The sequence below is a fragment of the Cyclopterus lumpus genome, chromosome 22 (genome assembly GCF_009769545.1).
Source record: "Cyclopterus lumpus isolate fCycLum1 chromosome 22, fCycLum1.pri, whole genome shotgun sequence".
Lineage (NCBI taxonomy): Eukaryota > Metazoa > Chordata > Actinopteri > Perciformes > Cyclopteridae > Cyclopterus > Cyclopterus lumpus.
Genome location: NC_046987.1, coordinates 16917902 through 16931883, shown reverse-complemented (window position 1 = coordinate 16931883; position 13982 = coordinate 16917902). Strand labels below are relative to the sequence as shown.

General features: G+C 44.7%; 1 protein-coding gene across 3 annotated transcripts; it reads right to left on the bottom strand.

Annotated features, from left to right (window-relative positions):
- Positions 1 to 13: 13 nt before the first annotated feature.
- On the bottom strand, positions 14 to 13681 carry alms1 (ALMS1 centrosome and basal body associated protein). 3 transcript variants are annotated; one of them, XM_034525283.1, is made up of 19 exons: positions 13282 to 13681; positions 11982 to 12159; positions 11612 to 11732; positions 9603 to 11490; positions 9210 to 9369; positions 7726 to 8814; positions 7475 to 7590; positions 6535 to 7114; positions 6091 to 6345; positions 5675 to 5797; positions 4758 to 4913; positions 3203 to 4134; positions 2477 to 2594; positions 2107 to 2289; positions 1744 to 1982; positions 1143 to 1308; positions 883 to 940; positions 398 to 497; positions 14 to 302 (listed from the first exon to the last, which is right to left on the bottom strand). In XM_034525283.1, exons 1-19 carry the CDS (start codon positions 13294 to 13296, stop codon positions 222 to 224), a joined length of 6558 nt encoding a protein of 2185 aa, XP_034381174.1. In that variant the 5' UTR covers positions 13297 to 13681; the 3' UTR covers positions 14 to 221. The 3 variants fall into 3 exon arrangements, with proteins under 3 accessions (XP_034381174.1, XP_034381172.1, XP_034381173.1); XM_034525281.1 differs by having other exon boundaries at positions 6091 to 7114; XM_034525282.1 differs by having other exon boundaries at positions 5675 to 5794; positions 6091 to 7114.
- Between the last annotated feature and the right edge of the window lie 301 nt (positions 13682 to 13982).

Genomic DNA, 13982 nt, shown 5'->3' with positions numbered 1-13982 from the left:
TGGAATTTAGCGAAAATGTTAAAAGAATCTGGTTTATTATTTTTTTTACATTAAAACACATTGTAGAAGTAGAAAAATATTTGTATCTAATGGAGTAAAATTCTACATAATCTTTCAGATATCAACTAAAACAATTTGGACGCAAATAAATAAAAAGTATCTTTTAGTTAAGTTAGGTAGTTTTGTTATAAAAATGGTAAAAATGCTTCCACATCATTGGTTTAATCTACATTAAAAAAGGTCACGGGTTTGATTCCCTGCCAGGCCGCTCTTCTTCTGCCCAGGACGCGGCTCGTGATCCTCTGAAAGACAGAAAAACACAAACTGGCTTTTAAAGAAAAAGTGTCGGATTCATTTCGTTTGACTTTGTGAATGAGAACAGCTGTTTGTGTTGAACCTTGTTGAAGAGTTGAGCGTTCAGCCGGTAAGATCGATACTCGGTTTGCCTCCTCTCCTCCTCTCTCCTCCGCTGCACCTCCGGAAGACTCTCGTAAATTCTGGTGAAGACGTTCAGACAAACAGTTACAAACAGTTAGTGCAACAAAAGTACTGCAGCACCAGTTTTACTTTCACTCGTAACACCTAACCATGTAATACAGCGGCTGCATTTGAAATGGCAGCTCATTAGTTACCAACAGATCTTATATTACTTGCGTTTAACCATTTAAAAACACTAATATCAATACGAAAGTCCAAATGGTAATATTTTAGACTCTAGTACCATTTAATGTTCCTGTGTTTTAATATCCTTTCATGCTTGCGATACAAATTGAAAACAAAAAAGTTTTTCTAAGTATTCATAAACTTTTTTTTTTTGTTAGAATAAATCAATTACTTTACATTTTTAAATAAAATGATATTCAAAGCAAATGAAAATTGTACTGTTTGGATCTCTGTATCATCTCTTTTCTGGGAACAGCCCTCCTGAGCAGAGCGGCGCCTGAACACACGGAGGAAAGAAGAAGTCATCAGTCCAGTTATTTAAATTAAACATTTTAAAACACAGTTGTGAGTTTTCGTGCAGAAACTGTAAGGAACGGTTATCTGGATACATAGAATATGTAGCAGTGAGACGCCTCAGTTAAGTACGCTAGAAATAGAGATCAAGTATCCAGTCGGTCCTGGTGGTCGTCCCCGGTTACCTGCAGGCTTCGGCAGCCTCGCTGGTCCTCCGGGCCGACTGAAGAGTTCGCGTCTCTCTCTGCTGAAGACTTCCTGTAGATTCCTCTCCTCCACTTGCAGAGCCAGGCGCCTCACTCTCTGCCTGGACTGAGAGATGAACTCTGGACGACGCATCTCCAGAGCCTCCTGCAGGGTTGAAGAGGAACATGCATTAGAAAATGTAAGATAAATAAGATTTGATTGTTTGAATATCAAAAACAAAAACTTCAGAGCATTACTATGGCAGCAACAACTACTGTCTACGTAAAGACAGGAGTAATGTCCACCTGAGCAGAGAAGAAGTCACTCTCCCTCTGTGTGTTGTAATCCGAGCTTCTCTGTGTGTTTGTTTACGTAATCTGCCTTTTAGTGTGAGGTTTTCACTTAAATCCATGTGAACAAGTTGATAACTTGGGAAAAGTTGTTTTCATTATTCATATGTCCATGACAAGCCAAGAAGACTGTGCAGGAACCAGAACAAAAGTTTGCCATCACAAAGAACATTTTCCTCTCACTTTTTAAATGTACAAATACACATTCTGCCCAAACAAGCAACGTTTTGGGAGGAAAAGGAAAAGTGACCTGAAGAGAGATGCGAGCCAGACCAGAAGACATCCTTTTGGTTCTTGGACCTAAATCGGGTTCAGCAGGTTCGTTCCCGTCCTCGTGGACTTGTCTCAGCGGTTCCCTCCATGGCTGGATTCTGCTGTACGGTTCAAACCAGGCGGTGCTCGGTCTCCACGGCGACTCCTCTTCCTCGGGCCGGTTCTCCTTCCTCGCCTCTGACCTCAGGTGGTCAGCAGAGATGAACCATGAAACGCCTGCAAAGGAACCAGGGAAATTCAATCCGGATTTAGTTTTACTCAATTAAAAGTATACTGTGTACATTTGTGTGAGAATACAGCGATAGTTAAGAGCACAGACACCAAATTAAATCTAACGTACCTTCAGGGAACGTCTTCGGTGGGCTTCTCTTGCTCTTCCTCTGTTGACTCTTCGAGGGGCTCCTCCGCCCTCCTCTTCCTAAGCCGGACGAGGAAGAGGAGATCTGGGTGGACGGCGAAGGGAAAGTGGTTCCGACATCTCTTGTGTGGCGTCGGGTCCCATTACTGACGAGCTCCGGGTCGCCTGAGGAACCAGAAACCAACAGTGTGAAGAATCTTTTCAAGAATGATAATTATGTTGCAACAAAAGTATTAAAAGCCATCTAAAACTGTAGAACGTGAAGTAAAGTTGCTTCCTGTAAATGAATTACTTGACTCCATCTCCATTTTAGCGAGGAAGGAACAGGTAACTCTTCTTGTGCTGCACTGACCTGCCTGGATGCCTCTGCTGACCAGTTTAACAGCCCTCTTGGCTGCCAGAGTCCTGGAGGGGCCGCGGTGGGACGGGAGGCTGGGAGTGCTGGTCGATGTCGTAGAATCATCTGCAACCTGAAGGCCAATGAAATGACTTTATTCTGCGCTCCATCATAGGACTTACACACCCGTTTGGACACGTGGGAAAAGACACCGGCGTAAATATTAAATTAATGATGGATGAATTCTATTTAGCTGCTTTAGTTTCTGGGAACATTGAATTCAACAATTACAACAATCCAACCTGCAAAAGAAAAAAATTCCCCAGTCACAAGACTTTGAAATTGTGTTCACGTTCCTTTGGTGAAATTTAGCAACTTGAACCGACACATCTGTGATGAAGATATCATAATGGTAAAAAATATATATTTTGATTGATCTCGTCAGACAAGAATATATGGTAAATTCATTTTTTTCTCTCAAACATTGCAGATGCTTGGACAGAAACAAGTGGGTGAATTATGGTTCCATGTTTAAATAAAAATGATTTCCAAGGCTCTTCAGCTTTACTTCATACTTAGTTTTTACATAAAAGCCATATATATTCTCAAATCCACAAGAATTGAAGGGCGATGACCAAATAGAGCTATGTTTATTGCACTGGGTACATAAAGATATGATTATTCTTATACATCTGGAATTACATTAGTTTTTTAAGGGCAACTATATGCAGATCTACTTACTGTGGACTCCTCAGTGCCGGTGGTCTCTAAAAGTGTGATGAGGTGAGGAGGCTCTTTGTGTCTTCCTCTCCTCTGTTCCCTCCCTTCTTTCTGCTTGTTGATGGTGCTGTACAGCTTACGGAGGCCGGAGCTCGTTTTCAGGTGCTGAACTCGGTGCGCTCCGAAGGCTCGGGTCAGCCGCTCCGTGTCCACGGTGGACATGGAGCCGGAGCCGGTGGACAAGGTCTCCGACTCGTCTCTGTCTGCGGGACAGAGGTGCCGACTCGGGGAGGAGATCTGGGAGAAGCTGGAGGTGAAGGAGTCCCGGCTGTCCTCGTCTGCAGATGGAGACGTTGTCTGGACCTGAAGCCTCTGCGTCCAGGCCTGAAGAGGGACCTCGGGAGGTTCACCTTCGACCTTTCTACCTCCTCTGACTTTCCTCTCCGTTCCTCTGGCCTCACAACCGACGCTCCTCTTCACCTCTCCAGCATCCTCTCCTCTCCACGCTGGCTTTCCTTCTGACTTGTTTGTACTCCGTGAGCTATGAATGAGACAGGACAGGCGTTCCAGCCGCTCAAGCAGCGACGCCTCTCTGTCGCTGGTCGGTCGGGACTCCTTCAGGCTCCACTGTTCACAGAAGCTCTCCCACAGCTGGTCCAGAGCGCCGCTGCTCTGCCGGGCAGCTGGGGGAGGGAGGCGAGAGTCCCTCCTCTCCTGGTCGAGCTCTCCTCCTACCTGGGGGGCGGAGCTTCTGCCCAGGCGACGGCCCGCCTTGTCGTCGTCCACATGAACGAGCTGAAATCTCACACGGCTTCGCTCTGGTTGGTCATGACTAGGGAACTGCACAGGGCTGGTCCCCTGGTCTCTCTTGGAGGCTCTCTGGTTGCTTAATGAAGGCACTCTGGTACCCGATAACCGAGGAGACGGTTTTGGAGTTGTTGGTAAGTTTCCATCTGTTGATACAGAGAGAGGGAGATAACAGGTGTTACTTCTGAATTAGGATAAGAGTTTAAGAGGTGTGTTTTTGGGGGATAATTTGTCTTAAAATAATATTGAAAAATATTAAGTTGAGTGGAAGAGGTAATGTTGACTTTCATTTGTGATAAAAAAATATAATTTGAGTTTACTTCAGTGAGAACAGTCTGCTGGTAACTGCAAACTTAATAATGTTTTGTTTCTTTTAATATGTAAATAACCATTTGCCAAGTAAATTGTTTTATACTTGTCTAGTCTAAATAAAAGTCTGGTAGGATCTTTATGAACGCAGAAAACAAACTAGATCCATTCATCTAATTGTGTTTTTTTGTGATACAACCCATACAACGCTGTCCACTGTATTTTATAGCTCTTCCCAAAAAGGTGCATCACAAAACACGGATTATTTCCCTTTCCTTACAGCACATTTACATTTGTAATGTTTCTATTATATTGATTTAATCCAACCAGAGTGCACAAATGAACAATTAACGGGAGGCTTTTTTTGGGCCAATTAAAATCGACAGAAGGCGCTTGTTTCACGGATGCATGTCACACAATACAACTTCATGCGCAGTGTTTGCGTGCGCGCTCGGCTCACCTCGGTGCCCCGGCTCGTGCATTTTGAAGGTGGCTGTTTTCAGCCTCTTGCTGTAGATGCCCTCCGAGTGTCTGATGGTGACTCCGCGGTCCAACCCGGCGTCTCTGTGGCCGAGGACCTCGCTGCTGAAGCGGGGGGGCACAGCGTCGTCTGAGCCTGCTCGCAATTCAAAAGTGTCAGTTTACATCGTGGTGCTACTCATAAGACCGCAAGACTAGATGGTCCTCATTTCTGAGGTGACAGGTGGATAAACGCTGCAGGGAAAAAAGGCACCAGAATTCTTCTTTTTTCCTTTCTTTCTTTCAGCTAGCAATGAACAGAAGATGGTCAAAGATATGTCTGCAGTGCCCTCTCTCCCTCCGTCGCTCTGCTGGGGCCCCTGCTCTGCCTTTGTCTCACTCTGCCCCTGAACATGAATAATTAATCCACTGCCTGGTGTATGTTACAATAGACCAGCTGCTCCCCACACAGGGGCAAAGAGAGCAGAGCCTCCTTATTCAACTGACAATTCAATTCTCTGGATTTAATAAACAGATTTCATGACCTTTTCTACTATTTGATGAGTGATAGCGGCAAGAATCAGTCAGGTTATTTCCCCAACAGCCATTTGTTTTCAGTTGTCTTGTTGTTCATTGTTATGATTTTACTTAACACCATTAATAATGTATTTTCTTCAACCACCAGTTAAGTATCAGTCCAGTGCACCTGTGGAGCCACTCACTTAACTCCTCTCAGACAATTTTAGCCACATATATTTTACCTGTAAGACCCATACTTTAATCCCTTTTTCATCATCTGTGATCTAAACATTCAGATTTCCACAGTCAGACTGACTTTTAGTCAGTTATGGAGTTTTGTAATGAAGTGGAAACGCAACCAAAGTTCAATGTGATCTCTTATATTTGAGAGGAATGTACCTGTGTGAGAGCTCTCCATGGTGGTGTCAGAAGGGTCGAAGGAGGAGACGTCAGCTTCTGTTTGAGGCATGTAGAAAAGCTCCTCACTTCCATGCGGTTTATACGGTAACAGAACAGGCACTGCTGTCAGGGAGGTGAGAAATCATCTTTACCAAATCACAGAAAATCTAGAATGAAGCCATGTTGACAACTTATGATCTAATTCAGCATTAGAACGTGTAGCCTCATCAAAAATATCATAAAACACAAATAAACTTACACAGAATGTTCTCGTCCATCTTCTAGTTTAGAACTCACCCGTCAGTTATAGTGTGATATTGATGGGCTAAAAACTGAACTATAAAACGGTCAAATCCTCCTGTTACTGAGCTAAAAATAAGTCTAATCATACACTGTACATTTCATAACAAGCCTACCTGGTGTTTCAGTAGTGAACGGTCTTTGTGACACAGCAACTCGCGGTGGAAAGCCCTGTGTAGATGTGGAGGTCATCCGTCCCTGAGGTGCAGCGGTGTTGTCGTACCACTCTGCTGGACTGGACAGACCGACTCCTTCGTCCGGACTGCTGGCGGCAGAAGAATGTCTGAGGGGGACGAATTCTTTACGTGGCAGCGCCGCGACGGCATCAACATGACTGGAGCGGACAGCGATGGCCGAGCTGTGATCAGGGGCTTTGGGGGACAGAGTGAGATGGACATGTGAGACGTGACCTGTCATGGCTGCGGGTTCAGATGCCGATGAACCTGTCGCCTGTTCGGCTTCATGACTAACACCAGAAACAGAGCTGTCCTGGACGGATAAGTCGTTATCTCGTCTGAAAGATTGTGTGTTGTCGTCTCCAGCGTTCACGTCCTCCCTACCTAAACCCAGCGAGGGTGGGGGAGGGCCTTCCAACTGGCCTCCTACAGTGTCTCGTCTCTTCTGATTCCCTGGTGCTGACAGAGGAGTCAGGTCACTGCTTGGTTCAAAGGCCAATGCCGGCTTCCTGGCTACCTCATCCTCTTCTCCATCCATTGAAGGGAGAATCACGCTGTTAACTTTAGAGTGTTCTACCGCTCTGTTGGAGAGCTCGGACAGGTGGAGCAGCTCTGGTGGTGGACTGAGGGGAGGTGCAGGTGACGTGGAGGGAGAAGGGGAGGTGGAGCGCCTGCAGCTGGTGATGGTGATAGATGTGAGAGCCTGAAGGCTCGTCCTAGGGAGGGTTACCCTTTCTCTTGCTGCGATCTGTTGTATCTGAGCCTCTAGATTTGGGCGAAGAGGGTTTTGAAGCTGCACACCAGAGCCAGAGAGCTTTATGCTGAGGCCCTGCAGCATCTGGGACGGCTGGTTGTTGGGGTCACCAAGGGGAGTGGGTGTCTCCGCTTGCTGAGGTGGATCCGGACCAATTAGGACTCGGACACTGGACCCTGCACTGCTCTCTGTATCTGTGCTCCCCAGACTCTGGAAGGAGAAGCAACATAAAGAAAGTATGTTTCAAACTGTGAGACCCAGCCAGGTGCTAGTTTATGTTATCCTGTGAATTCAATCATGAGCTGCAAACATCAAAAGGAAAACCTTTTGCACTGCAAAATTGCTCTGAAAACATTTAAAATTAATGTTTCCAAATGTCTGACACAACATGCCCGTTACCTTTAGCGTGAGACGTGTACTGTCCAGACATTGAGGGTAGACGTCAAAATGACAACAAATTATTTTCTGTCAATATTCAAAAGATCGAAAAAGGGAACTGCATGTCAAAATGAACATTTGTTATTGTTTATTTAGAGTACTTTATACACACGTTCTTCAACAGTGGTTTACCTGTATAGGGTTTCTTAACAGCAGCTCTCTCTTGATCTCTTCAATCCTCTTTCGGTCTTCTTTGTCCAACTCCAGAGGCTCACACTGCTGTCCCAATATCTTCAGCTTAATCCACTCTGCAACATGCAAACTATTACGCTCGTGCAGATGATTTGTTGGAAACGTTTAACTGGATGTTTACAATTAACCATGAAAACTTATCAAACTTAGAGTGTAAAACGTTAACGTGTTAAATGTGTGACTCTGGCTACCTCTGGCTTTGCTCTCCTCTTGGCCAATGATGCTGGATGTACTGGACCCCATTGTGGCTGGAGATTCACTCTGCAGCAACTTCACCACTCTGATTGCGAGCGAGCTCTCGCTGCTCCCGTCACTCGTCACGCCCTGATCAGTGTCCTCGGAGGTGCTGCTCCATACAGGACCTTCCAGAGTAGCCTGTTTTCCCTCCTCTGTGTCTGCAGGAGTAGATGTGAGCTGTTGTGTGCTCAAAACTGGTGAAGGCGTGATGAACGGTGGCTGTGGTGGGACTGTGTTGTCAGGGGGAGCAGCACTGCAGCCCTCAGGCTCTGCCCGCCGGGCTGATTGGGAGAGGACAATGGATGGCCCTGAACCTCTACTAACGGTGCCATCTTGTGGTCGTCTGTATGCACCGACATTCGGTGCAGCTTGTGTGAATGAATTATTGGGTTGCCCCAATGAAGACATACTCTCTTGACCAATGGAGCCTTCTTCCAGTTTCTCTGAGGTCAGCATGGAGTCCAACGTGGGCCTGGCCCACAGTAGAGCGGGTTGAGTTCTTGGCTCCTCAGTGGAGGAAGAGGAGGAGGAGGAGAATGAGGGGTCCTGGAGCCCTCTGGTATTCTTCCTCGGTGAGAGCAAGATGTCGTCATTGTCAGAAAGCAGATGGGGCACTGCAGGGTTGGATGAGGAAGCCTCAGAAGACCCAGTAGAGACCACGTTCTCCATCTGAGAGAGAAGTTTGTGGATCTCAAACAAGGCAGCGGAGCCAACGATAGAAAGATCTGCACTTTGCTCCAAACTACGGCTCGTTTGCGAGGGAGACTCCAAGTCTCCTAGCCGGATGGTATTCTGGCTGCTGGTTAAGCTGCTGTCTATGTGCTGTTGCTGGGTGGAAGGATAAGAGTCTTCATCAGGCAGGGAGGAGGTTGCCAGTCTGCGTTTACTCTGGATAGCTTCTGTGTCTGAAGAAGAAGCCTGTCTGGTCCAGTCTGGGACAGATAGACCTGGACCAAGACTGTCCATGCTCAACGATATGGATATACTGGAGTCCACTGACAGAATGCTGCACCTTGAAAACTCTCTTTTATTGGGACTGCCACCTGAAAGTACAATATGAGAGTTTTATTTTTGTAAATAAACCATATTGCTTCATATGGGGAATAAAAGTAAATTGACCAATTAACAGCTGGTAAAATGATCCATTCGTCTTTTAAGTGGAAGAAAATTAAAATTCTAATGAAATGTGTAACAACAAAGAGGAGACACCATTAAAAAAATGCAGGATTTTAAATATTGGTCGAGATATATATATATATATATATTTATTTACTTACACAGTGTATGATGGACTACAGGTAATGACATACACTCTCCTAGATATTTGGTTCTCAGCACAACCATCCCAACTGGTTTAGACTGGTCAAATTTTTATTGCCCAATGAAAAGTCTACCATTCAAATACAAGTCATATATTTTTCGTTTGTGGCAAAAGTACCTTCAGAGGTTTGGGTGCTCTTGGTTGGTGTTCCAACTGATCCTTGAATTGTACAGAGATCAGTGGGAGAGAATTCAGGCTCTCTGATTGGCCCTCTGGGTGTGAATGGAGTTAAAATTGTTGAGGGAGACTGGTCAATACCCAGGTTACGCAGATACAACTGCAAGAAAAATAAATACAATATCAGAATCAGCTATATACAAATCTTCACAATTATGCAATTGTTGACCCAAATTCCCTACATAGTGCACACTGAGTGAAATTAACTGTGACATCTTTTAATTTATTCTCTGCTGAAACTGTCTCTGCATTAACAACTTTATAAGTTTCCAGTCTTAAACACATTTAAATATATTTTTCTTGTTTATATAGGATTTTCAGTTTTTCAATTACCGGAATTCGCTCCTCAATGTTGAGCTCTCGCGGCTTGGGCAGAGGTGGTGGCGTTGATAGTTTTGAAGTCCAGTGCGGCGCGTAGTTATCGACCTCCAGGCTGACAACCGAAGACGCTCCGGTTCCTAATTTCATTCCACCGTTGTAACTATCTTGGGAACTTGAGAGCGTCAAATTTAGGTCGAGTGACACGTCACTGAAAGGACCGAGGCTCAGGCCAGGCGACGGTTGAACTGTGGCGCTCGGCTGACAAAGGACATCATCCTGAATCTGACTGTTCTCTCCTTCTGCAGGTCTTTTCTTCTGCTGATCGTTCTGGGCCGACGTGACAATGGTGCTAAGAGAGGATTGGGACTGTGACCTGCCGAAGCGCGAGGCAGAGGGTCTTGTTGCAGACCCAGTGTTATCGTTGTCACTTGGAGCACTGCCCACCGCCTCCCCTCTTCTTGAAGGAGAGCCAGAGGGAGCTGTGGAGGAGCTCTCTGTGACGTTCTGATTGACAGCACTTGAAACAGCAGGCGGTTGTAAACTCCTCACCTGCTGACTCAGGATGTGATTCAGGGGGTCAGAAACTGCATCGTAAGCTTTCTTTTTAGGAGAGATGCCAGAAAACCCTTGGAGTGCCAAGCTGTCAAATAGTGACTTGTTGCCTGAACTCTGATTTGCCCTCCAAGCGTCGACTTTCTGCATATAGTTGAGACTCGGGAGAGATTGGACTTTTGCAGAGGTAACTTCCTCTTGGCTCTGATTTGCTTTGTCTGGTGGATGGACATCAGCTATAGGAACATCTGGCTGTGGAGTGATCCCTGTGTTTGACTGATGAGAGTTATTATTAGATTCTATGGCAGAAAGTTGCCCGAATTTAGCCTTGGCGCTAGATTTGGGTGGAGCCTTGAAAACTCCCGGAGTGGACTGAGACTGTGGAAGGAAACCCAGGTAGGAACCATCAATCCCTGTTTGGTTCCCTGAGAACCACAGGTCTTGCTCTCTGTGACCCCGTTCTACTCCTGCTGAAAACGCTCCTGTCCATTGCGGGCCGCCCATATTCGTTCTGGTCGCGCTCTGCTTGCCTTCAGACGTCCCCGTGGGATATGGAGTGACAGATTGACCGGGCAATGTAGGACTTTTCCGCCGTTGTTTTTTAGATCCAGCTTCACGGCCGCCGCGCCTCTCGACCTCAGACAGCAGCTCTCTGTGTAACTCGTCACTACTGTCATCGGGTTTAGTGCTACGGAGCCCCATGGTGATGTTACAGGCCTCAGACGACGAGGTTCGTGATTGGTCAGAGTATAAATCTTTGTTGGTTTGTTGCGTCTGCTGCTGGGGAAGAGAAGCTTCACCCGGAGGACCTTCTCTTCTAACCATGCTTTGGTCAGTGGCTGGTTTACAAACTTCCGTGCTTTTAGATTGTTCGGAATAAGATGCAGCAGCCTTCACAGAGGTCTCTGAGTTGGAGGAAACAGCACTACTACTGCTGCTGCTTGGCATGCCAATATCTTTCTGAAGAAGTTTCAGAAGATGCTGGGCAGCAATATCCTTACTCAGGAAGAATGTCTCATCTTCAGCAGCCTCTCCTACTGGCTTATCTGGAGGGTCAGTGTGCATCTTAAAGTCCTTCTCTCTGCTACTGTCTTTATCTCTGGATGGTACTCCCGGTCTGTCAGTGGTAGCAATCGGTGGGGAGTGAACAGTTTCCTTATGTCTGCCTTCTTCTATGAGTGACACACTGTGCTGAGAAAGAGAGCAGCAGCTGCTCACTCCTTCAGACAGGATGGTCGCCTGGGCCAAAGGGTGCTGGGACAGTGAACCACACTCAGAGGCCAGAGTGGTGCGATCCCAGAGTGGAACGTTAAATCTTTCTGATGCCACGGAAATGTCTGGGTAGGCCCTTTAATAAAAGAGGAATAAATACATGTAGAAACTTCTGAACAATCAAATGACATGTTATAAAAAAATATGTCCACAGAACCAATAATTGTCTTTCAATCATCTTGTTGTTTTTTTTTTACCTTAAAGGGACAAATTCGTTGTCACTTTGCTGGAATAAAGAATATTCAGTGAAGTTGTGTTCCACTCCAGAGTTTGAAGGCAACAGTGAAAGAGCTGGAGACAGGTTACTGTCCTGAAATTCTGATGATAACAAAAATCCTGAATGTTACTCACAAGCAACAGAGTTACAAATTACAACTGCAGTATAAATCCTACAAACGTATATGATTAAGTTGTATGCAACTTTCCATTATCATATCAATGTTATGAATTATACATACCAACACAGAGATCATGAAATCACAAGACAAAAATACATACATACCATAAATGACTGTATATATTTTCATTTATTGGGTAAAATTCATTGTTTTTATTCAATGCATTTACCTGACTGTAAACGGCGCCCCCGTGGCTTTTGAAGCTCCCACTCATCTGTTTCCAGCCTGCGCTGCCTCTGGTCCTGACTGGCATGTCTATGACTTTGAGCCAGTAGATTTAAGGATGTTTGTCCAACAGACTGACTCGCATCTTCATCTGCTGGCAATGGAGAAGGCGCCGCCTCCCTCTGTGAACCAAATTACCAAAAAAAGTGACTCACTATTACGGTCCTCTTTTGCCCTTGAACACAGCTGAGCAAACAATGATGAACAGTTTCTTTGGAGGTTTAACAGAAAACGCTGGTAACAACTCTGCAGCCTCTTGAGTTGGCAGAGCAGAGGAGCTGCACAAACTGTGATTCATCCTGTAAAATAACCTGTTGGTCGAACAGCAGAGCACTTTCAACAATACACTTATTTGTCTTCTTTGCCACACACGGAACACAACATGAAGTCATTCCTCCCAGTTGCCATCACTTTGTATACAGTATCCTCTGTGTTGGGACTGGTTGCTCCTCTGTCAGCAGAAACCTCAACTTCATAACAATGAGACTGCTCTGCTGGATATTGTAATATTTTACTATGTCTGTGTATTCTGCACACACGATCATTGCCTGTCTGTCCATCCTGGAAGAGGTACATCTGCTCTGTTGCTCTTCCTGAGGTTTCTTACCTTTGAAACGTTTTTTTTCTTTATATATTTGAGAGTGTCATGCTGTACAGATTGTAAAGCCCCTTGACGCAATATTGTGTTATTTTGCTATATAAATTAAATTGACATGACTATCTACCCAGGAATTCCTGAAACCAATCTCATTTGCTTGAATATGATGGCAGACAAAATAATGTAAACACTTCATGGGACATTATTGATTATGCAGGAATGGTTACAGTTGCAAAAAAAAAGGAACTTTCCCATGAGGAGTTTAACTAACGTTAGAATCCTTATTTGATGTATCCCATGTAGCGTTAACTAACTAGTTGAGATGCATAGCAAAAGGTGGCAAGCGACAGGTTAGTGAGTTGAGACCTGGGTGACCTGCAAACAGCCAGTTTGGAAGCGCAATACTAGTTATATCTGAAGATTACTTTTTCAAGGAGAAGTAACGTTGTGTTGAGCGTCTGTCCTCCAGACGGTTAATTTGCTAGCTAACCAGTCGGATGGACGTTAGGTAACTGTTAGCAACGGACAGCGTTGGTTACACGTTGACGTGTGACAGATTACTCCGGTTATGATCGACACGGACACCATACAATGCGACACAACCTAATGTTCGCTATAGGAATAAAGTTATAGTTACGTAAATTACCTCTCGGGGCTCCATGTTGTTGTTGTTATTAATCCTTCACAGTGAGCGCAATGGCTCCTGCTCATGTCCAAGAAGCGTTGCTAGGAATTGTAGAGGAAAACCCGGAAACTAACGCGGGAGGGCATAGAGCGCGAGAGCGATGTGGCTGATTTGAACTGAAGAACGCAAAAGATCGTTTATTGAACAGATGGATCGCTCGCTCGGGTTTAAAGAAACATAATTATTCCGTTTTAACAAATTGGTGGGAGTCCACCCCGCCGCCTTTCAAGCTTCTCTCGTCATTGTAAAATGTCACCAAATATTATAACATGTTGTTTTGTTTTGTTTTTACTGTACATTTTTCAGTTCCTATGTTTTCTCAGAAATAAAACAGAGTTAAACCTCTTCGCGTGTTGCCCGTCTCAGAATTTAAATAGCAATAAACTTGTCGTTTTGCCATATTTCACCTGAAATTAACCTTGAATAGTATATTGGATTAAAATATATATATATATATATATATATATATATTATATTATGTAGTGAGTAGCACAAAATAATAGTTTTTGGGATACCTTGATTTAACAACAGAACAGAAGGTCCTATACAATTTCATCAACATAAGATATACTGTAAAGTATAGACAGGACTGTTATGTACACAAGTAGGGAATATATATATATAAGACTGAATGTATATTAATGGACTTAATGATTGTGCAC